Source organism: Harpia harpyja, chromosome 13 (genome assembly GCF_026419915.1).
Source record: "Harpia harpyja isolate bHarHar1 chromosome 13, bHarHar1 primary haplotype, whole genome shotgun sequence".
Lineage (NCBI taxonomy): Eukaryota > Metazoa > Chordata > Aves > Accipitriformes > Accipitridae > Harpia > Harpia harpyja.
In genome coordinates, this window is record NC_068952.1 from 9,202,081 (window position 1) to 9,226,552 (window position 24,472).

General features: G+C 40.1%; 1 protein-coding gene across 1 annotated transcript; it reads right to left on the reverse strand.

Moving 5' to 3' along the window:
- Positions 1-812: 812 nt before the first annotated feature.
- RRP15 (ribosomal RNA processing 15 homolog) lies at positions 813-24,209 on the reverse strand. Its single transcript, XM_052806190.1, has 5 exons — positions 24,109-24,209; positions 20,350-20,624; positions 18,347-18,444; positions 17,302-17,503; positions 813-1,762 (listed from the first exon to the last, which is right to left on the reverse strand). The coding sequence occupies exons 1-5, from the start codon at positions 24,170-24,172 to the stop codon at positions 1,610-1,612; spliced, it is 792 nt and encodes a 263-aa protein (XP_052662150.1). The 5' UTR covers positions 24,173-24,209; the 3' UTR covers positions 813-1,609.
- Positions 24,210-24,472: the final 263 nt, after the last annotated feature.

A 24,472-nucleotide genomic window follows, 5' to 3' on the forward strand; every position in this document is an offset into this window, starting at 1 on the left:
ACACTCAAAACAGCTTGAAAGTCTAAACATTTCTGCTGTTAGCTTTGAGTTCTCCTCAAAGAATTATGCTGCAATATATACCAGATGAATAGGCTAGGGATAACACAACCATTGCCAGTTGTTAGGATGGGTTTCTCTGCCATTTTGTATGTGTATTTTTTATCCTGCAGCATATACAAAGTTCAAACCCCCTCCCCTCCTCAATGCCTTCATTACAAAAATCTGAATCCACTGTCCTGCCACACATTTCAATGCTGAAGACTGAAAACCTGAAAGTCGCTCCTAATCCTATCTTGCATATAAGCAGGTACAAAGAAAGGTTTGTACATAAGACAGAATAGTACTATGTATTTTAAGTTTCAATTAATAGGCCCCAAAGCATTTTCTTCACATAGCAAATGGGTAAATGCAATAGCAAAGTTAAACAAATGACACAGCATTAGACAGCCAGTCGGGAACAGTGAAGGAAGCAGAATTCAGCCCCAGCCTCTCATTTAGAACACCTTAATCACAATGCACTTCCTTCTGTATGCATATGCTTATACAGAATATATTCTTACCATGTATGTTAGCTTCTGCACCTTTGCAACCAAACAACTACTTAGGAGAAATTGCTGTAGCTTAAACAAAGCCAATAGTGTTATGCTGACAGACATCTTCCAAAATTTGGTACTGTTCCAGTACACACCTAAGAGGAAAGGCTTTTGTCTGACCCTTTACAGACCTGAGGAATTAGCATTATAGCTGACTAAACCCACAGGATGTATCTCAGAGGTCCGGCTCCTTACTGAAAAAGGCCAGAACACCAGAACTGCAAATGAAGCAACACTGCATATAATTTTATGTGGTATTGCTAGAAAAGCCCTCCCTCCCTCCCCCAACAAAAACAATAGCAATGACTGTCCTTTCCTCTCTTACCAGTATCTTAACTTATACAATTTAAGACTTGCACTGCAGAAAAAAATACATATGTACATATATATATAAAAAAATATAAAAGCCAATCAGTAGGATCAAGTCTCTCTTTTTACAGTTATGTTTCCAAAGTTGTCTCCAATCAAACTAATCCTCCAAGACCAGAACTATCACATTAATGGTTACTTTTCTTTATTATCTACAAAACCTTTTCTGGCCAAAGTAGTAAAGACTCTATAGGAGTCCGATAACTTTACAAGGTGACGGCATTTCTGTGTTTATTGTAAGCCATTTCTACTGCGAATCGCTAACAACTTTTCAAAGTGCAACACTGATTTGGAAATGCAGGCACATTAATACATCAATTGCCATGACTAATGTATAAACTTTTAATGACCTTGGCAAAATCTTTCTTTCATTGGGCAGGTGCCACTATTTTGACTGTACAAAATGTTTTGGAAATATGTTGAAAATTATACATGTTTTGGAAAATATTTCAGGATTTCAATATAGCAAATGAAGCTATATTTAATAAAAGTTTGACATGGAGGAGAAAACACTCCAAAGTTGTGCAAGTCTTTAAAAAAAAAAAAAAAAGATATCCTCCAAGTGTTGTACATTCACAGAATGCTGACTTTTTATCCAAACAAAGTTAAGAAGATAAAACATTATCTTGAATGGTTTTCAGTTTCATTCAGTCACTGTCATCTTCTTGTTTCAGACCACCTCCTTGTTCAGTATTGCCCTCTCCATCGCTTTCCTTGTCCCAGTCTTTCATAGATGCTCCCATCATGAAGTCATCACGCAGTATATTCCATTCTGGCCCCTCCTCGGACTTCACTTCACCCTGAATGTTTGAGAGGGGGAGAAGAGGGGACAGAGGAAGATGAGATGAATGTCAAAGGCAGTAAAAGATGGAAGCTCTTCATGCAATCAAATAACACCTCTCACTCTTATAATTTGCATCTGAAGACCTACTGAGGGCTAGCTTTTTATGCAAATGGTACACAGAAAAACACAGGACAATCATAAGTGACTTGATGCTAAAAAGCAAACTTGTTTTAACCAATGAATAAAAGAAATATGGAAACAAAACAATTATTCCTCATAGATGAAACACTCAACCCTGGGCACAGCTTCCTTTATTAAAATCTTTCTTGGCAATCAGAATGGATTCATGATATCATTTATTAACCCCCAGGTGCTGCTTCATTAGAACACTTTTTGGCACATTTCTAAAACACAAATATGGATTTAATAAAAGTTTAAAACCCCCCAAACTTAATATTTAACATATTCTGTGATACGTGAACCAAATCCCCTTTATGTGGATTATTACCTCACTACCTGGGCTTGTCATATGGTGCAAAGCTGCCTCTAAAAGAAACAAAGTTGATCTACACTCAGCAAGCCAAACAACACCTTACTCCAAATTTCCTACCTCTTGAAAGTGGATAAACAGAGGCCACACTACACAAACTGGTGAATAATAAAGAAAAGTGACACGAATGTAGTTTTAGTTTAGCACTGAAACCAGGGCTTGGTTGCAGTTCATCTCGGTGACTGTTCATATTTGGGCAGTGCAACAGCCCCATCCTGTGGCAACAGTTTTAAAGAACAGCTTGAAGCTATTGCTGAAGGAAAATACTAAAAACTGTTCAATATACTGAAGAAGGATTTCAGTGGTTTAAGCTTAGTAGCAAAATACTTCTGAGGAACAACATGGCTCAGTGTCCAGCAGGCAAGCAAAAAAACTGTCCTACCAAAATGGAATCAGGGACACTGAAAATGGTAATTTAATTTTGCAGGGTCCTTGAAACAAAGTTAATACAGGCATCTCAGGTGTGCTTTTCCCACTCCCCTGCTCAAAAGGACAGACCTCAACTGACTCACCCTAGTTTAAGTAACCAGCACCTCCTGATACTGTACAGTGGATGGCAGTTATCCTTTACAGCATCCTCTGCAGATGCAGATTTGCCTACTAGATGCAAAATCCGTAGTAAATGTATGATCACTGTAGACATTTGTTCATGCCTCTAGGAATATGCGATACATAGAATCATAGCATATTTAAGCTGATGTCCGTGCAATCTTTGGGAGAGAGCAGCATACAGAATTCAATAGCAGAAGAAATAAAGAATAGAGAATGCAGGTCCATCACTGTAAATTTAACACATCATATCGCACCAACAGAAGTTATCTGAGTGCAAAAAGTCTGCCAAACAAGATTTGTATTTTTAATAGCTAATCAAAGCAGAAGTGCTAAATGTGACTTCTCCTGCAGTTCTTTTTCAAAGACTACTCTCACAAAATAGGGTAACAAGTCCCAAAAGGAATCTCCCAGGGCCCAGTTCAAAAAAAGAGAAACTCTACAGCTGTTCCTCAAGATGTTTGCACTGTGTTTTCTTTTGTGTGTTTTGGGTTTGTTTTTTTTTTTTCTTCACAGCTGCTCTCATTAATGCCTACTCCTAAGAGTAGCTCTCCCATCCCAACAATCCCCCTTTTCCCCAGGGCTGTGTGTCCTAACCACTTTCCAGTCTTGCAGCAATTTACTTCAAATGCTATACCAGTAAAGCCTGAAATATCTCAGACTGCGTAATCAATTACCTGGAATTAAAGAGTTACAGATTAGATAGATCCCTAGGCAGACCTTAAGATGTTCACATGGGAATAATCTAATTTAGTGCAAACATAGCTACTCTGTTCTGGGACACAAGGAGAGGGTAGCTTCTCCCCCCACCCTTTTAACTGTATTTTCAGTTGTTTTATATGTTTACCTTTGCAGAGTACAGAAAAGTCGGAAAGATTACAAAAGTCACCAAGCTTTTTTTTTTTAATCCCAGACCTTTTATAAATCACTGTTTGAACATGCCACAGAGTAAAATTTGAAATACCTAAATGGAAAAAATCCCACCTTCCTTACAAAACAATCCAGTTTTCTTATTTTTTTTCAATAACAATAAACCAAACAGAGATTCCCCCCCCCCCCCCCCAAAAATGCACAGAACAGGGATTTTTTTGTTTTATTTTTTTTTAAACAGCACAGAAGCAGTAGATTACTGTCAGCAATGACAGTGAAAGGCTCAGGGTTTAAAAGCCCAATGCTCAAATTCATCACAAGCTACTATTCAGCAACCATTAGCTGTTCTTTCTGGCTATGTCAAGTGAACAACAGAACAAAAGCAGGACCTCAACAAAAGAGGGATGCTGATCCTCCATAGCATTACCCACTATGTAAGGCACCAGAAAGGTTTGAACAGTTTTACAACAAGCCCTAAGGAGAAAGACAGAGGTAGCATGTCCATTCCTCAAAGATGAAGATTAAATGCTCGAAAGCAAATATTTAATCAATTTTAAGCATGCTCCCAAGTGAAGAAAACCCCACATTTAGTATCTTCATTCCTAACTCACTTACTGCTCTATTCTCCTCTCAGAATAAAAACTCCCCAAATCTATCGTATCACAAAACATTCCTGGAGTCAAGAAAATATGCAGCAAGACTATTTGTATAATTAACAATTAGTTCAACTGTAACATCACTTCCCAACTTGCTTTATGTAAGAATGTTAATACACTTGGTTTTTCAATGCCATAATCTGGTTTCATCTAAATAAAACAAACCTGATTCTTGGCACGTGGAAAATAAACCAGCTTTCATTCTATACAACCGCTTTTGAACTTCCCATCAGCTGTTCATCCACACCTCCCACATTTCACTACAACACCGAAGTCCCCTTTGAACATCCCCAAATGAAAACAAAGCAGGCTATATGAACATTAGTGTGTAACGCTACATAAAGTGGATCCTTCAGTAAGGCAAGGAGTAAAAAGTTCTGGTGTTACTTTTTTACCCCTCTCCCTTTTTTTACACATACATTTGAATGGGTTTGCTCTTTGCCTGAAGGTGTGGCAACCTATTTCAAAAGGTCTGAGAGGCAGCAGTTAGTAAAGTATCTCAGGAGTCACTGGTTACATGGTGATGCACTTGTTATCATGAGCTGAAGTAAGACAGACCAAAACGTGCAGTGTGGTTACTCTAGTGCGGATACTTATTTGCTGGGACAGACTGATAGTCCAGTTGAAAAGAGATCATATAAATAAAACAAACACCATCTTGCCTGCTTGGTATGCCACCTAAGCTATCACAGCATTAGCTCAAGTCTGACACAAGCAGGGCTCTGTAGTGGGGACATACTTCCCAAATGAATTCTGGTTTGAAGACATACCCTCTAAAATCTGCACCAGGACAAGATGAACTGAAATTCTTAGCCAAGCCCTAACAAAACCACCCACCCACCCAACAACAAAGCTTAGGTCTGTCACCTAGAACAAACAGCCATCCCTCGTAGGATCTGGGCTGGAATTGCCTCCTGGATGCTTTTGGAAGAAGCCGTCTATGAAAGCCTCATGGCACCAGCAGCAGCTATATGATCAAGATCAAGTTAGAAATCTCCCTGGTTTGGTTCATTTCTTTACCACTGCAAAAATTTGGAGTTAAATAATTCACTCTTGATAACTGACATTACAGTAAGTATCTTCAACTGAGCCCTGCCAAACTCAACACTGGAGTTGCAGCAGACTGCACTGCCACTCAGGTGGGAGATTGATCCTCTCTACCCCTTCTGAAGTTGTCAGAAGCAGCAGCAGGATACTTGTAACTGCACATAGCTGCTTCAGTCTGCAAATGAGTGCCTTAGCTCAAAGGCTGCTTCCTTTGAAAGCTTAAGGGAATTAAGTTCAGTCTGTCTAAGTCACAGGATGTTGTCATTTTCATCTGTTGCTTTACTGGCACAGCAACATCCTAAAACCAGAGCAGGAAATTTTGCCAGAGGTTTTCAGAACCTTACGCATAAGCAGACCAAAGTCCCATAATGCTTATTGGCAAGTAACAGCATTAAAAGATATGTCTTGAAATCAGAGCCCACAGATTAAAGACAGCATTTCACTCTACTTTCCACCAGCTCGTGTCACTTGAACATACCCTAGTTTCTGCATCTGTAAAACAGCAACCATACCTACATCACCATAGAGATTCCTCTACAGCCTGCATCCAGAAGACCATAACTGCAGGGTATTAACAAATGAACATTTTTGAGACCTAGGAATTACAGTCAGCACACTGGGCTCCCACGCCTTTGCTCTGTGTACAAGATGAAATGCCAGAGCTTGCAGGGGCATCTCTCTTTACCATTACATACAACAAACGTTTATTTGTACCTGTCAGGGAAGGAATTTCTAACATAAATATCTCTCAAACAACAAATCTAAGCCCTGAGAAAACAATTCTAACATGTCTAATTAATTTGAACTGCCTCCCCAGGTTCCTCTAATTTGCTCAATACAAACATCTAAGACCTTGAAATACAGGGAGGCTTTTATCATGACAAAGAAGTTAAAAAGTGTAACTGCCAAAACATATTCTGGCATACATCTGACAATTACCTTCCCTGCCAGCCTGCATCTTGCTCCAAACAACTACTGCTATTCCGTTTCTCATCCCCAAGCAAGTTGGTTTAAACCTAGCTCAAAAAAAACCCAGGATAGGTATACACTGAGGTGTGTTAAATATAAATAAAAAAAAAAAAAAAAAAATCACTTGGCAGAAGCAGCGAGAGGAAATGGAAAACAAAGAACACCAGCATAATCATTCCTCCTAATTCGTTTTCAGGAATATCCAATATCACAGGCTAAGACAGTAAGTTCCCTCTAGGCTAGGAAGAAATAAAGAAAACTGCAGCTGAAATATCTAAAGCAGCAATAGAAGCAGAAACATAATGTAATGATTTTTAACAGACAAATGACACTTGGGTTTAATGATCAGTGCCACTTGCCACTTTATCTAATTTGAATTACAGTGAGATCTTGACTATAAGAAAGGTTCCTATGTACGCCTGATCCCAAGCAGACAAAAACACACAGATCTGGAAACTGAGAGCATATCCTGTACTGCTGCTATCTTGAACTTCTGAGCTGAAGTCTCACAGCAACTCACTTCGGGAAGCATTTTCGAGCTTGCAGAACATATGAGCTGCACAACAGAAGTCTATTCTACTGCAGCATAATTCTGCACAATCATTTATTCCTTAGGGTGAGAGTTATTCAATACCCATCTGCATCTTCTCTCAGAAAGAGAAATTAGAGCAACTGAACTAAATTGCCTTAGTGTATCTGAACTGCTGCTATACTGTGGATATCAACAGGGGCACAGGAGATTTACTTAGAGCACAAGGTCTCTTGTGCACACCAGAATCTACACTGGCATTTCTAGTAAATAAATCTAAGAATGAATTTTTTTTGACAGTGGTTTGAAACCTGCTGTTCCTGTTCAAACTTCTTCTCAAGTAACGCACTGGAATTATTACTACAAGCACAACAAATACTGATTTTCCAGCCAGAAGACCACCCAGAGCTTAATGACCTGCATGAGGAATCTCCCCATCCTCACATCATCCTCACATCCTCCTCTAGGGTTTACTACAACTGGGGATGTATGAATGAGAAGGAATGCTTTGGATTGGCACGCAGAGGCTTAAACATGCGCCAACCTTAGAGGGGTCAGAACTGAACTACAGAATTTCAAAAAACAAGCATTCATCTGGACTTAAGCAAAGAAGTAAAATCATTAGCATTGTTATTAAATGCTCAGTTGCAAAGAAGAATCAAAGAGCTTGTGAGAGAACAGATTTCCTCAGCCTTAGTTCATCAGAAACCTCATAAATCAGTATTTGTCAGAAAAAGCAAAAATATTTTAAGAATTCAAGCGTAACACAGGGCCCTTCTGCATATAGGACGCTCTGGAACTCCTCAAGCCTGTGCTGTGCTCCAGCTCCAGTAGCAGCTGTCTCAGAAATCCTTCCGCTGCGCAAGGAATTTTACCACACGCTGCTGCAAGACAATGCCTGGCCATACTGGCATCAAGATTCCCTTTACACATTTTAATGACAGGATGAACAGCATGGGCATGCAACACCCAGGAACTACTCACAGAAAATAAAAGCTCATAAAATAAAAACTCACCTGAAAATAGGCCTCACCTAATGAAACAATCTTATAGTTAAGCTACAACACAGGTATGAACTGTTACCTTTACCGATACTAACAATTCTCCTTGTGGAATATATTCTGTAATTTGTAACTCATGTTCTGTAAAATACAAGGAAAAATGACAATGTTGTGAATATCGAGTAACTACATCACTGTCTTTCCAACTGTCAGGCCAAAACACTCCACTGACATAAAAAGAAAAAAAAAGGTCCACAAGCAAGCATTTTTAAGTAGGTACCAAACAAAAATTAGCTCAAAGTAGACTGCAAATTATTACAGAGAAGATACCTGGAAAGAGAGAAATAACACATTCCCTGTATTAAGTTATCAGGCAACACATCAGGACAGAAAGTTTCCAGACAGTATACTCTTTCAGTATGCCATCACTGCTCATTTTCAGTCATGTTTGTTTTTTCCTCCTGTAAAAACAAAACTGCTTCATCACCCTCATCTATATGCTTTTACCTTCACATCTGCAATGCCTGTTTATCAGCAGTTATACTACTGACAGTAAAATTACTGTCTACCATACTGGCTACTACTATCTCAGTATTCACCTGTTATTCCTACCCCTTCTTCATCTGTAAGTCTCCACACAACTTTCACATTTCATCTACTTGAACGATAGGATCCTTAGAGCAAAGACTGCACAGCACCAAGATCAATTAACTCTTGACATAAAGACCCAATGAGTACTGTGGCTCAAAACAACATATGATCAAGATGTCTATTTAAAGCAACAAGTTATACTTTAATTGCTTATCAGACAAAAATTTGTATAGCAAGTTATGGTATTCAAAGTAGCTCAATCATAATTCTGACTTGGAAAAGACAATGCTGTCCATCAGAAAGAATAGCTTTTCACGCTAGCTAGTCATGAGCCTCAGGTAAGCAGTCTGCAAAATATTGTTCATTTTGTACCAGGAAGCGTATTGGCTCATTACCAAGAGCAAACTTACATGGAAGTCTCCTTACCAGCTTCCATTGTTATTCCTAAAAGGAAAATAAAGAACCAAGAATTTTTCCTGTTTGGATGGGATTCAAAATCAAGGAAGAAAGAACTTTTCTAGATACTTAGCCTTTCAACCCCGAAAGAAATGCCACACAACTTCTCAGAAGTGATAAAAAAGAATTCTCTCTGCCAGCTGGTCCTACATTTCTTAATGTGTATTCCTGCAGTACTGAAGACATGACAGAGTTTAAAGATTAGCCTAAACATTACGCAGATGCACAACATCCCTGTTGCAAGTTGCACAGTTCCCAAACCATCAAGTTGTACCTGGAAAATATGCAGATACAGCAAAAGTGCCTAGTAAAAAGCATCCGGTCAAGACTAAGGCCTTCAATGTGCTATCCCTCAGAAGTCAAGTACTAATGTCTTTCAACAGTCTACTTTAGACAAATATTTCCAAGTCACAACAGATTTTTCTCAGATGTCACCCATTTATGCAAGACACTTATGCACTGTCTCAGCTGGGTACCTAAAATTTTCTGCAGGTTTTTATAAAAGCTTGCCTGTTGGCACAGTAAGGAAACACGCAGGCCCACAGCTGTTTGCTGAAATCATCCACTGTTTTTCATTATGATTCAGCAAGAGGCATAACAAAGTGAGTCCCAAAAGGTTGTCTCAAACAACGAAGGCTACAGTAATGACCAAGTCCTTCACTTCCAGCACTTAAGAAATCATCTCACAGAGTAGCTGATGAGGAAGAATTGGGGCTATTAAAAAGCCTCCCCTTCCTGTCTCAGGACTTCCACTTACATTTGAGTCCCAAAACAAGTATAGGGATCCAAAAAACTATGAGGCAGGAGGGGGAGAACAAAAAAAAAAACCAACCCACAAAGAACTAGGTTTTGTGTATTTTTTTATTACTAAGTATGAAATACTGAAGTTTTTATGACTACTAAGCAGCTTGTCTGGCTAAACCTTCCCTACCCTCATTGCCCCTGCTCCTACTTAAATGGCTTTTGCAACATATCCTAAATGTCTGCAAATCCAAGTCTCTTTGATTTTATATTCCTGTAATTTCCCTCACCCTGTCGTGGGCGAGTGGTAAACTCATTAAGGAACAGACCATACCCCTCAACACTCCTAGGCTGCTTTCTAAAAGCAGTTTAAACCTGAAGAGGGAATATGTAAACTGCCGTGATCCCAATCCCTTGTCTTAGCCATCTGGCTACCTTTTCTCTCCATTTCCGACCCGTCCATCTCCTTGTATGTTTCTGTATGGGTTTTCCCAATGCCTGCAGGTGGAGGGAAAAATGACACAGACCACATGCAGAACACTGTCCAGGGTTCAGCAACAAACCAAAAAGAGGTCAGATCTTCCCAGCAAGACAGCTTTAGTATCCCTTGTAATAACAGTAGGTAAAAAAAAAAAAAAAAAAAAAAAGTGTATTTTTCTAAGATTTCGGTAAATTTTAGGAACACTTATTAAAAACTGGCCAGATTTTCCCATAGAAAAAAAAATAGTGAATTCAGCAACCCTCTAACCATTGGAAGCTAGAAGCAGTTCGACCCACCACTCCTGAAGTCTACCAAGATAAACAGATGAGTATGAGTACGTGTCCACAGAGGTCATTTATAATACACATCTGCTAGTTCAACACTCTGGAAATCAGAATGTTTTATACCTTAATACAACTTCAAAGTAAGGGAATGACTTTTCAAGATAATTTCCAATAGAAAATGCTTAGATGGAGGAAACAAACTGGTTAAGACAGACAAGCTCCACCCAATCTTTCTTACTTCCAGAGAACATTTTTTTTAAAAATACATTTTTGATACATTTTTGTCTAAGTACACTGCCCTGCCTATAAGAGTTCTGAACAAAGCCAAAAGTGGAAAGCTGCTTTTGTAAGGCTTCCAACTCAATTTACCAGATAAAAAGTCTAATAGGATTTGACTTTTTGTGCTTTGTATACTTACAGGAAGATCAAAGAAGATGTATACCACAAGTTTTTCAAATGTGGTTGTTTTAGACATAGTTTTACTGAAAAAAAGCCTTGCAACATCTTCTGGAAAACAGAATACCGTCATAGTATCCTGTGCACTAATAATCAAATAGCAAGGCAAGTTAGTTTCAAATATGACAGATGGAGCTGTCTCAGTATTGCCTGACATTTCAATCACAAGTCCCTGTTTATATTCATTTATAAAATTTGCCAAACTTCAACTGCTTCATGCTGAAGGCTTTCACTATGTTTCAACTAAAATCACTTCATCCATTTTCACAGAAAGACTAACTTAAAATATTTTGTCTACAGCTCTAAGGAGGAAGGAAAGAGACATTTCCTACAGGCATCCATTAAAACCTTGCATCATTCATTCTTTTTGAACTTAAAAATCAGTTAAGGATGTATTTTGGAGCTGGGAACATGTCTTTTGCTATCTCCACAAACATTTTCCTGGATCTGGCCAAGTAATAAACATCTGGAGGCCTGCCCTCCCCAAACCTGAGGTCATCACCTCAGTAGATACGATAGGCATTTAGTATCCAAACTCTCTTAAAATATCTGTCCTCACTGATCACATGCTATCTACATCTTAGAAGACAGCATTAAACTAGACCACGCGTGACTCATGATGACAAACAGGGAACTGGTCTTTCTGTGCGAGCAGTTGTCAGGGCTGCACTTGCATTAGGCACCAGGATGCTGGGCTGCATGCTTGGTCCTCAGGTGCAGGGGGAAAGAACTTGTCAGGAACATAAAACATGAAGAGAATAAAAAAAAAAAGACATTGACAGACACAGAGTGCGAAAATCACAATCTTTTTCCCTTCCTGACTTCTGATCAAGTATTTGAAAAAGAGAGCAGAAAAGGAAATCTGAGGATAGGAAAAAGGGGGAACCTAGTGAAATATAGCTGCCACACAGCCCTTAATCCTCTTATCTGGAGTTGAACTCACTGTGTCAAGCTCTTGACATCTATCAATCAAATACACATTTAAATATTGACAAAGACCTACATTCCCATGTTAACACAGATGTGTGTTACCAGCTATGGCAACAGATAGTGAACTGAGCTTGTACATCTTAAAAACCTAACCCTGCTGATGACCCAAACCAGGTAAGTCAATACATCTTCCTGTAAACAGATTTAAAGTAAAAATGTCACCATCAAAGACTTCTAATACTGCACAACAACCCTATATCTTAAAGAATGTAAGGAATTTAGAATATAGCAAACTGGTGGCAGGCTGCACTGCATTTATCCCTAGGGATAAAAATCTGAATACAGCATACAATTAGGTAGTCAGAAACCTTTTAGTACAAAACCAAAAAACTACATTAAAAGCATCAGCTCCAAACATATATGAGGTGACCTTCACAAGAATGTACATATATATTTGGGAAAAATAGATACAAATGCACAGTTTATAAAGGAATCCAAATTAAAAGTTTCTGTGCATGTGATGGGAAGACATTTATTAAAATCGGGAGAACACATCTACTCTGGCTGCAGCTGAACTAAATTAATACTTGGCTGCCCCCTCAAATCTGCTGGAATACATGCGCACTTGGTTACTCCTTCAATTAGTTCTGTAAAACCAGCATACAACAGCTGTAGTAATAAACTTCTGCTACTCTGCAATGTCATTATCACCTAAGAAAAAAAGTTTCCTTTTAAGATTAAAAGAGGTGTTGATACACCTTACCAAATTTCTAAAAGTCACCTATGCCTTCACCCAGACCTCAGAAACAAACTACTTCCTACAGCTGGTTGAAGCAATTGTTCAGACTACTGTCCCTCCAAACAGGTATATGGATGAAAATAATCTTTTGGGTTTTTTTCCCCCTCCCCATTTCTACATTGTGGAAAAAAGCAGAACATGCCAATGGCCAGTACCTAACGCAGCTGCAAGAAGAAGAAAGCAGTCACTCTAACAGGTTTTAAACAGATCTAATTTTTAAGCTGGAAAGCACATTTATATCCCCATCTAACTTGAAAAATGAAAGCCCCCATGCCACTTCTTGTGTCCCAGCAAGAACAGCAGTCAAAGTCAGAAGCACAATACTCCTCATGCCCTTGAACAATCTTCAAACTACTGTTTAAAATTAAAGTATTTATAAATATTAAGTGTCTAACAAACAAAAGAAAAATCTATAGTAAACCTGACTTTAATCACTGTGTTTACAAGTTACTTACCAAACACTAGAAGCATTTATAAAATAAACTTCAGGCAGGAGGAACTTTTCTGGAAAAGCATTTTATTTCAAGTCCCATATGAGCAATAGCTGATATGAAATAGTGCTTGTATTCTTCTCCGCTCATCTTCCTTCCCACCAATGAATTATTTTAGAATAGGTACTATTTTGAGACCAATACACCAATTTTTTCCAGATGCCATCACAACACAGGAAGCAAATTGTACCTCCAAGTCATGTAGTCAGCACAGTTTACAGAAAAATTACCTTGCAGAATTTGGATCATGGCTACTGAAGTAGACCAGGAAATCCTGCTCTCACTTCCACCATTGAAATGCTCTGCAACGGATCTGGTGTAAGAAAACTTACAAGTTGGAGCAAACACAGTTGATTCAGAAAACCATGCCACAAAGGCCTAATTCAAAACTAAAGGTCAATGAGTGCAGGTTATGCTTATCACGAAGAATATTTGTAACTTCCATACCAGTTATTTGTATGTCACTAGAAAACGTTTTGCCACCCAGTAACGCTTTACAGGGAGTAGCACAAATGACAAGCGAAAAGTCAAGATCAGAGCTCCTGGTACTGAATGACCCTGTTGTAACTGACATGCAGCAAGGGAGAAGAGTTGAGGCTGTTCCGGGAATGTTAACTCTGAATTTTTTTGTCTTCCTACCATTAAGATTTCAAGACCTCATGTAATTCACTACATCAGCCAACACATCTGTGCACCTCTAAGAGAACAGAAACTTCACGCAACCCTTCAAGCAAAGGTACTTCCCTAACCCACAATCCTAAGAGCACCCAGAAATTTCTTAAGTACCTAAAGAAAACAAAGGATTCCTGCAAGGAATCCTTTACCACCACTACCTACTTCTGTATTTCTTCTATAGACATAAAGATGACTTCAGCCTCTAGGGCTGGAAAGACAGCATCTCTGATATGTACCTTTTTTAAACCTGTAGTTTAATAACATTTCTTATAGTATCCTACAGGTGGGAAGCTGCAAGATACAACCAACACATACTGAAACAAAAATCTGGTCTGGAAGGATTGTGTTGGACAAGATTGAAAGCTTTCATATCTCCCAATAAATGCTTCCCCCAAAAATCACCCAAACAACAAACAAGTGGGATTTTTTAAAAAAAGAAAAATATTACATTTTTCTCCCATGCTGCAAGGCTTTCAGATAAGGTGGTGAGGGGAGGTAAATTAGAGGATCTTACCCTGAGGCAAGCATCATGTACAGTACCTTAGAAAAAAACAGGGAAAAATATTACACAAGTCAGCTGGCTCAGCAAGGATTAAGAAATACCTTGATAAACAGCTAATGATATGAAAGGCAAAGCTTTTGGCTCCAGCTCAGAAAAGTAATTACTCCCATCTGGGTACGCAAAACCCCAAGAAGAGCTATAGTTTCACATGGCACAGGAAAATTTTCACAGCCTTAGAGTCTTTTTTTCATAGCTACATTGGGTGAGTGTACACCAAGTAATATTTAGGCCAATGGCTGAAGGTATACAAGACTATAAACAATGTTCTCACAGGGCACAGGTTACCTGTCCTTCCCATCCATGCATGAAGCTGATAGAGAACAAACATTTTTAGGTGGTTGTGCCACCATGAAATCCCACTGCTACTGATCGGCCTTTACAGAGCGTTTAATCTCTTTTTCTCATGCACACATATACATAGTCAACCACAGCAGAGCTTTACAAGGGGTTTCTTCAACAACCCCTGACATTTAGAAGAAGCCACCAAACTTTCAAAAATACAGCAGCAAATCTTGCATTCAAAAACCACTGTAGAATAAGAAAAAGCATTTGCCCATTCTCACAGAGTCAAGTCTCCTTTCATAGCGCAAGGCTTGAGTCAAGAAAGGTTTGCTTTCACTGGTAAAACTTTATTCTGCTATTTTTCCTGCTGACTGCTTGCTTTATGTGGGTGGGGTGGTGTTTTTATTGTTCTGGACTGCATTTTAATTGATGGCAGAGCGCCTGGAGTTTGGGATTGGCATCTCTTCCACTGTTTTTGTTGCGATAAATAAATGTATTTCCCCCCTGTTTGTTAAAAATGAAATACATGCCATACTCTCAATTGCTAAAAACAAAGCAGGCTGCTACAAAAAAAAAACCAAACCACAAAAAACCAAAAAAACAAACCCACAAAACAAACAAAGAAAAGCTTTCAGATGGCACAAACAATCTACCAAGCTCCTGCTGCAAGGAATTCACCACCCAAAAGCCTCATCCCTGCTTACTACTTTCTGAAAAACCCTCAAAGACCAAGAAGTAGAGATATGACAGTGGAGGCCAGCAGTACTGTTCAGTGGCTAAATGTTTGTGTAATTCTGAGGAGGAGACTGAAGATCAGATTTTGGCCTCAGCCTCAAGCATCAACAACTACAAGGATGGGAGCCTGCTAAACGTGTAAGATACATTCTCAAGAGAAAATAAGACAGATTAAGAACAGCTTGAAAAAGAATTATTGAAGAGTTTGGTTCAGTACTGAATGGAGAGTCACTGAAGCAAATGCAACAAGGGAGAGAGGGAGGGGGGTGGTCTACCCAGGCAGACAGGGCTATTAAAAAAAAAAACCAACCCCCTTCCCAAACAAAAAACCAAACCCACAAGTATAGACTTATATGAGTCTATATAGTCTACTATAATGAAAAACTCCAAAATCTGAAGTTTTTGTTCACAAGCAATGTGAAAACAGCACCTGTATCAATACTCAAAATCAACACTAACCAGCCAGCATCTAAAGCACCTCCAGAGCACTTTAATGGAAATATGCTGTTACTGATGCTGCCAAAATACGTCTTTTTTTTTTATAGTATAGAAACATTTGTAATCTATGTTTTCTGACCTAGTAATTAGAAAATTGCCCTGCTACAATCTGACACAAAGAAAAAAGGGTCCTAGTTTTTTCTTAGCTGTTGATTCAATGCCTACTACAATAGTAGTTGGCACTGCTACTGCTATCACTTTTCTGCTATCCCGGGGGGGGGGGGCAGGCAGTGGGGGAAAGAAGAACCACACACACGCACACCCCCCCACCCAAACAAGCAAGCTGGAATTATTTAAGGAGAAATAAAGTGTCAGCACCAAGCTAAATTGTTCTCGTTATCCTAAGAATTTAAAAAAATACTTTAATATTACACTTGCATGAAAATTGTATGAGCTCTTCATGCCAGGCAGTGTTTCAGCATGCTCCCCAAGTGCACACAAACAAAAAACATATGACAAACTGTTGTCTCCCAACTGATTAAAGTATTTCTTTCTGGCACAGAAAAGCACTTAGTTAACTGCTGTGAGTCTCAGCCAACAGAAGTATTCCACCCACTACTAAGCACAAAGTTCAAACCTGAACACAAATATGCTTCAAAAACGTGCAGCTTCTGAAATACGAGAAAGAGTATGTCTGAGCAACTTGTTTTCAACCCTGAGCTACTTGGTGAGTTGAAAGAACCGATAAAGAGTAGCACGAGTCCAACTACATTCTGTCTCTCTTGAGCACATTTGGAAAAAGTGCAATGTGTTAAAATACTTCTTTCCAAAACATCATTACAGCAATAAAGCCACATCAGCCTAACACACACACACACAGAATTAGGGAAAGAAAAGCCTACACAGAATGTTTAGTACATCTCAGTTTCTTTCTGTTGTGGTATTCACTTGCATGGCAAAGCCCTTCCGTTCCATATACCATAATCATCCAGAGGAAGTGAGTTTGAAATGTCCAAAACTATGGGTACACAGAAGTAGTACAGTTTAATACGCCATGTAAGATGAAAAGCCCCCATACCTTTAACAATTTTAAAGAGCTGATTAACTACTATTGGCCAAATTCTGAATGTCACAACCCACTAAAATCTAGCAGTTCGTTCTGTGGTTGGTGCAAAATCCAAGATAAAATCCAATTTTTCATATTCTTTTTTTAAACACACAGCTAAACCAAGTTATTTGTACACAAGGTTTGATGTCTTATCAGAAGAGCTTCCAGTGTTTTGTACCTTGACGCTCAAAAAGACAAGGAAAACAGGCTAAGAGCTACTTGCTCCCTTCCTAAGTTGTTTCAAAGAAACTCAGGCACTTGGATCACAGGTGTTCTGAAGAGCAGGCACATGAATGGACAGCACTTATACTGAGAAGGTAACTTGTATGCATTTTTTCTCCCAGATAAAGCCTACCTGTTTACTTTTTGTGGCCTTTCCAGCAGGATTCTTCTTTCCTTTAGCACCCTCCATGTTTCTTAAAACACTGATGAAATCTTTCTTTGACACAGATGACAGTAGTTTAGCACGCTGCCTGTCAGAGCTCCCAGCTTTCTTCACCTTCTCATCAACAGTCTTTTGGTGTGTCCTGACAGCATTAAATAATTGTACAACACCTCTAAGATGGGGAAAAACAACAACAAAACAAAGTTTTTAACTCAAGTTCCCTTTACAGAAATTAACCCTCTACCAAAGCAACTAATCAGGGAAGATGCTGGATGGCTTCTAGCTCCCCAAAATGGTTACTTTGAACCTCATTTCAGTTAAGAAGTAACATTTATTACAATGTAGCAAGCTTAAATTTTCACTTTTCCTTCACACTTATTGCTAGGATCCAGAAATTAACAAATCCACAAATAACTATTCAGACCCCAACCTAAGCAAAGTAACACGGCACTGAGACCAGTGCAAGAGCATGTTTCGTCCCCAGAAGCATGTTACTCGTCTACAATCAGCTATTAAATTCCTCAGGCAAGATCTTAAGAGCAGCTAAAGTAGGGGGACAAGGCAGAGGAATGAGTAAGGAGACAGATACAGACAGCACATCAAGGTGCGTCGCAGAACTAGGTGAACCAAGCTACTGCAACACAGAACAGGCAACTGAACCTAAACGTGGATCTGGTGAATCCTCTGCGGAGAAGGAAAAAACATAGTAGAAACAAATGTTCTGCATTTTTAAAGCATTAAATGAACAAAATGAGGGGATCCAACAAAGCACTTCTGTTAAGCAAACATTACATTCCCATCTAAATTTTTACTCTTTCATAAAGCTTCTGAAATCTTTTGTTGAACTTTATACTGTACAATACAGACCTGTATATAAATCTCTCTGCTCCTGCTAGTCACCTCTTAAGAGTTCAATCTGATTGGAAACAGATTACCTGCACAGGCCAATTCTTCCCCTTTTCTTCCTTTTTTCGATATACATATATTGAAGAAAAGCATTCAGAAAAACTCTTACCTCGTGGCAATTCTCTGAAGATTTCTTTCTCTGTCTCGGTCTTTGACAACATCTGGCTTCACTCGGCACATCATTTCCCACTCCCGCTTTTTATCAAGCTGCGTTATAAATGTTGTTATGTGAAACAACATGGAGCATTGGAGAGTGCAGCATACTCTGATAGAGTATGTAGCAAGAGTCAAAAAAAAGATAAATCAACAAAACTCAGTTTGGTTTGAGGCTAAGGGGAGTTCCAGTATAGGTCTGGACAACAGGTCTGAGGCAAGTCTCTTGCATTGACACACCAGGGGCCACAGTCAAATCTCAAAGAGTCACTTGCCTTCAGTAACAAAAACTAGAAAAGTTGCACCAGTGTGATGCCTCTGGCTCAAGACAAGCAAAAGGAGTCTAGAAAAATGCAAATGCTTTCACACTGACTGCTACAGTCAAGGAAATTATTCAAAGACATCTTTCAACTCCAAGACTCACAAGTTGATCACAGAGAAATTTACACATAACAAAATCCTGGGTCTATCAAGACAGGTATGTCGCATTTTGAGCCTTGGGAATTTGACCTCCCCAGCTGAATTAATTGTGGTACAGCTTTGTGACAGACAGTGACGCATGGCAGTCTGTAACAGGCAGAACTCAAACACCAGGAAGAGCACCAAGTGCCCACTGGAGAACAACTCCTGTGCACAACACTGATTTTTGTCTTTTTTTTTTTTTTTTTGAGGCGCGCTCTTTCAAAAGCAAACTGATCCACTTTCCCATTACCAAGGGCCACACCACCACCCGCTTCTTTTCTGCTACAATAGGAGAATACTGTATTTCCCCAGCCTCTGCTTCAAGAGTAAGGTAGTGAAATATTTTTTTTCCCCTTTTAACAATTTAACAGTGTTCTAGGTGTGGTGATGTTGCATTAAGTCTGTTTGATGCAAGAAGTCTTTCACGGAATTTCAGAGTCCTTATCTTTGTAATTCCAGGCAGACTACCACGAATTTGTGAGTTTATGACCATGTTTTGGTCTTTTATCAAAAGAACTGTCCTATTCTAGCCTCCATCAGCAAGAAATTAATAGAAGGCAGACTGTTCTCACGTTTTTCTAAAGGTAAACAAGACAGTTTGGGGACCTGCAGCCCAACTCTGCTTTGCAGTACTCCCACATATTTACTGGATGAGAACAGGTATTTGGGACAATCATAACTGAGCAGAGGCCGTACTGAAGCTCTCTGTATTTAAAAGGCAGGCCATGGCCTAACAACAGCATGTCCCAGACTGTCAGGTGGATAACCTGGTTATCCTATTGAAACAGAACTGGTAAGATGAGACATTAGAACTATTAACGTATTTTTAGCCTGAGGGTAAATTAATCACAGCCTGGAATTAAAAGTTCCACTAAAGACACACAAACAAATGACCTAACTGCCAACATAGTTTTGTTTTCTTCATAACAGTTTCAGAATCAAAAGCAATTTAAGGCACAGACACTGTAACAAAAAACTCCTACCAGGAAAATCATTGAGGGGAGCAAACAACAATTCACAACCACATCAATGATTACTACAATCTCAACCTAGAGGCCTTTGATTTTGGAAGTCACAGCAGAACTTAAATGAAAGCAGTTTTCTTCTCTTTCTCCCTCTCACTCTCACTTTCAATGAGAGAGAACTATTTCAACCTGTAATGCTGACAAAGTGAATTACACCCCAAACTAACAAGAGCAATTAGAAAAGCAGCTGCTTTCACCCTCTCAACAACAAAACAACTTAAGCTGACAGACTGGAACAGTCCTGCTGCCAAAGATCAGCCTGCCTGATGGCCCAGAAAAAGCAGTGAAGGAAAAAGCCCTCCAGCATGACTGTCTGGAAAGTAAAAAAATTGAAGCTACTTGACATCATGGTGGAGGAGAGATTCCAAAACAGAAGACAGTCTCAGAGCACTCTCCCAAATCCACCCTGAGGGGATCTTGCATGTACCCCATCTGACTGATTGTACAACAAGATACTGCATCTTCTTCTCACCTTCATTCTCTTCTCCAGCCTTTCTTGTTTTTCCTTTTCTCTCTCCTCCTCCAGTTTTTTATTCTTGGCCAAGATGGTGGACTTATTTTGTGGAATCTTTTTGTTGAGCACTTTTGCCATGGCATCTGCCCAGCCTGCACCTGGGCCAGCTTTGGAGCTTGTTGCCTTTTCAACCACATCACCAAGGGCTGCTGTTTCATCTTCATCATCACCATCCAGGGCTTCACCTCCTGAAGAGTAGCTGTCTTCTGGAAGTCCTGAGCTTAACTCAGAATCTAGGGGTAAAAAAAAGGAACAAGAAAAGTATCAGGAGTTCTGTTTCTAGTAAGGATCCATCACTAGCTTAACTCACTCCATTTGTAAATGTTATCCGAGTTTGGGGCCATGTACTACTTGCTGTTACAATTAATTCCTCAAGCAGGCATACATCACCATAATGAATTTATTAGAAAGTATCCAGTGCAAGTGCTTGCTCATCTCAGTGATGATTTAAAGTGATTTAAGAGGTTGGGTAAAAGGGAAAAGGCAGCCTTGAAAATTTATTATTAGATTAATGAATATTTTGATGTTTAGGAGTGGCAAGTTTGGGGAAAAAAAACTATGTTTTCCAGTTCAAAAATTATAATTTATAAATGCATATACACACACATACATATGCATTTAAGTATGCATGTACATACTTATACACAAACTGCAACAGTGACATCTAGTGTTTAAATGCAAACAGCCACATGAATTAAATTGAAGGTAGGGCAGCATTTCCTACATGAAAGCAGAATCTGCTCAAGAAAAATAATGCCAGCAAAAATAAAATTACCTAAGCATAATGAACACAGAGGGGAGACTGCTTTGTGAAATAAAGAATTAAGACAGTTGTTGGGTAGTTCAAAAGAAACCAGAAGCACTGAGCTTTTCTGGTATAAGTAACTGCTCAAGGTTTTGAGACAAATAAAACGCCCCCAATTTCAAGTTTCCTTACCCTATGCCCCCCTTCAAAACAGAAAAGAAGGAATTAAAGTTAAAATACTGAAGTTTGGAATCAAGCAACAGCAAGACAGGAGAGAACAGCCAACTAGACAGCAAATCAAACACATGAAGAATACACCACACTTCCCTCATTAGTCTGTTCAGTGAGTCAAATAGCACAAATAAAGTCTTTAACGGTGCAGATGACTAACTAGAATGAAACAGGCTGCAAGTTTAGGGTCTGCTAAAATATGTTTGGTTATTTCAGTGGACCCACTTTATCACGTAATCAAGAGCAGAGCATAAAAGTGTCCTGCCACTATTAACTACCATTCCACTAATACTTATGCCCCTCAAAAGTTTTAAATTAATTATGTTGTATACAACTTTCAAGGCTGCAAATCAAGTGCTTGACAGAAGGAGGCTGGTCTCTGACACTGCAAGTCCAACCAGCAAGGGGACAATTCCCCACCAACTCTGAGATACCAGCTGACTGGCTTTCATCCATCTACTACTCTCACACTACTTTAAAAAGAGTATTTTAAAACCACAATGTTAAGTACTACTGAGCCAAGTGCTTTACTTTGTAAGCACTACTATATCCTGTGAACTACCTTTATCAAGCAAATTATTAAGAGAATGAAGTCAGGACTGCTTCAGCAGATCCATTTTCCGTAAAACCATGCAGACACCTATTAATGATATTCCTTATTAATTAACTGCCTATTTAATTACTTAACGAACATAAATATACACTCTGTTGCCAGACTAACCCTTTACTGTGCCTTCTCCACATGCCTTTCTGAACCAGGAAAAAAACCAACATAGCAGCAAAACAGTGATGTTAACCAATTTTAAACAAAGCCTCTAATGCCCAGGCATATTTAAAGACTGAGAGCATTTAGTTATCATCATGGAAAGAAGCAAGATTGTATGTTTACATCACAAATGTGGAAGCGAAATACTGAATACTTGCTCATTATCTGTATCGGTATGATTTTTACTACCACGAAGGTGAACAGTGTTGTGTCACACTCCACATAGGATAAATTACAGGTGTTTTTTCAACAGTCCTTACTAAAATTAGTGATTTAGAAGTGGCAAATTTGTTCAACGCATTCAGAAACTACTAAAGGCATCCTTTTTATGATATCAGTATGTCTCCATATCCTGATTTCCAAATTAAAAAAAAAAAATTCAAACCATTGCATGTAAAGAAGTAGGTGCATCACCACATCCTGGTTCCTACATGTAAAACAATTTGTCAAGTTTTCACCCCTAAGCCTTGTCCATGATAGAATATTGCTATCTAGTTTTTAAACAAGGAATTAACCCCTACTTGCAACTTTTTATACATACAAAAGCTAACAGCTACAAAAGTCTAAACCTGAATTCCACACACTGCTTAGGACCAACTTCCACAGTTAGCTATAAAAACCAGATCAGACTTATAAAAAGGAAAGTGCAAAAGCATGTATTAATCTCCTTTACTCAATATTTTCTGGCAATAAAATAGGAGGATAATGCCAGATAATACCAACAACATTTTGCTTTCAACAACTACAGAAAGATGAACAGGGCTTCAACAACCAGCCATGACTTATTCTTTAATACATCCGAGTATCTGTCAACAGCATGACATAAAGCAGACGTATTTCAAAGTAAACTAGATTAACTCTATCAGCAATAGGAGCTGGGGCTCTATTCTGAATTGCAAAGATTGAAGGCTGGCATAGATTTAATGTAGAAAGTCCCAACTGGGGGGGGGGGGGGGGAGGGGAATAAATATACACATACATCGCCATACTTTATTCTTCTAAACTTGCCTGGTGATCTAGGTGTAGACAGATACAGTTAAAAACAGCAATCATTCAGAAATGAGCTCTGAAAGAAGCTCTCACACAAGGCCTCCCCTTGAGTTCAGTTTTAACCCTCAAACCGAACAGAACCACTGAGAACTACGGCTCCAATGGCCACAACCTTGATTCCTACCGGAATAAAGATTAAAAAAAAAAAAAAAAAAATCCAATTACATGATATAATTAAGAAGCGATCACAACTAGTTAGGTATACCCTCACAACACACGAAGAAGCAAAAACGAGTGGAGAACCACGTAGAAAGAATGGAGTATGAGTGCATTTATGCCGTGTTTATACTCTGTGCTCTCCTCGTAGGTTACTGTAATTGGCGTATCTCACGGGTTTCCTCCGGAGCAGGAAGCAGATCCTTGTCTCGTACAGACAGACACAGGCAGACACACAGTCCATCGCACCCCGCAGCTCGTCCAGCTCTGCCCAATCGCTCCCCCCAAGAAAGGGGTACCCCAGAGACACACGGCAGCGAAAGTTATTTTGGTGGGCCCAGGGAACAAACGAGCTGCTGTGGGTACTCCCTGGGCTAAGCGGAGAAAAACCAAAGGCCACGGCCCAGGGAGGACAGGGCCGGCGGGCAGGGAGCAGGCACAACAACACCGGGCACGGCGGGAAACCCACCCCGACGGAGCCCCGCGGGCACCCCGCGCCCCGCTGCCTCCGCCCTACCGGGAAGCGGCTTCGGCAGGCGGCTGGGCCGGGGCCTTAGCTCCCGCCGTCCCCGACAACCGGCTCCAACCCTCGGGCCAGACTCCCGAGGGGGGGGAAGGAGGGGCTCAGGCCCACCGGCGGGCTCTGACGGGGCAGACAGAAGCGGCCGCTCCGGCCCACGGCAGGGGCCGGGGAGGCCTTAGCAGTCCGTCCGAGCAGAGAGGGACCCAACCCCCTTCCCGCCCCCGTTGGGGAAGCGGCGCCCGTTACCGCTGTCCGCCTCCTCGCCCACCGCAGCGCCGCATCCACGTGGGCCCGCTACGGCAGCCGCCATCTTCCCCACGGTCCACCCAGTATCGTCTCCCGGCCCGGCCCCCGCGCCGCGAATCTGCGTTCCGTCTCCAAAGGTTCCGGGCAGGCTAGCGGAGGCGGCGGCTTCCGGGGCGGGCCGCGGGCCTGGCGAGGCGCGTAGGCACCTCGGCAAATGTGAGGGCGTCTGGCGGGTTTTTCACTGAACAAGCGACAGAAATAATAATAATAATAATAATAATAAAAAAAATAAATAAAGCCGAGAGGTCTGCCTGGGCTTCTCCTCTCCCTCAGGCCCGGGGAGGTCCGTGGGTCTCGGGCACTG

What these genes read in the sequence shown, in the direction of transcription:
- RRP15 (XM_052806190.1), bottom strand. Translation starts at nt 24,172, where the DNA reads ATGGCGGCTGCCGTAGCGGGCCCACGTGGATGCGGCGCTGCGGTGGGC. An exon ending in GGGCGAGGAGGCGGACAGCG is followed by an intron (nt 20,625 to 24,108) that starts GTAACGGGCGCC and finishes TTTTACCCCTAG; the next exon opens with ATTCTGAGTTAAGCTCAGGA. An exon ending in GGCTGGAGAAGAGAATGAAG is followed by an intron (nt 18,445 to 20,349) that starts GTGAGAAGAAGA and finishes TTTATAACGCAG; the next exon opens with CTTGATAAAAAGCGGGAGTG.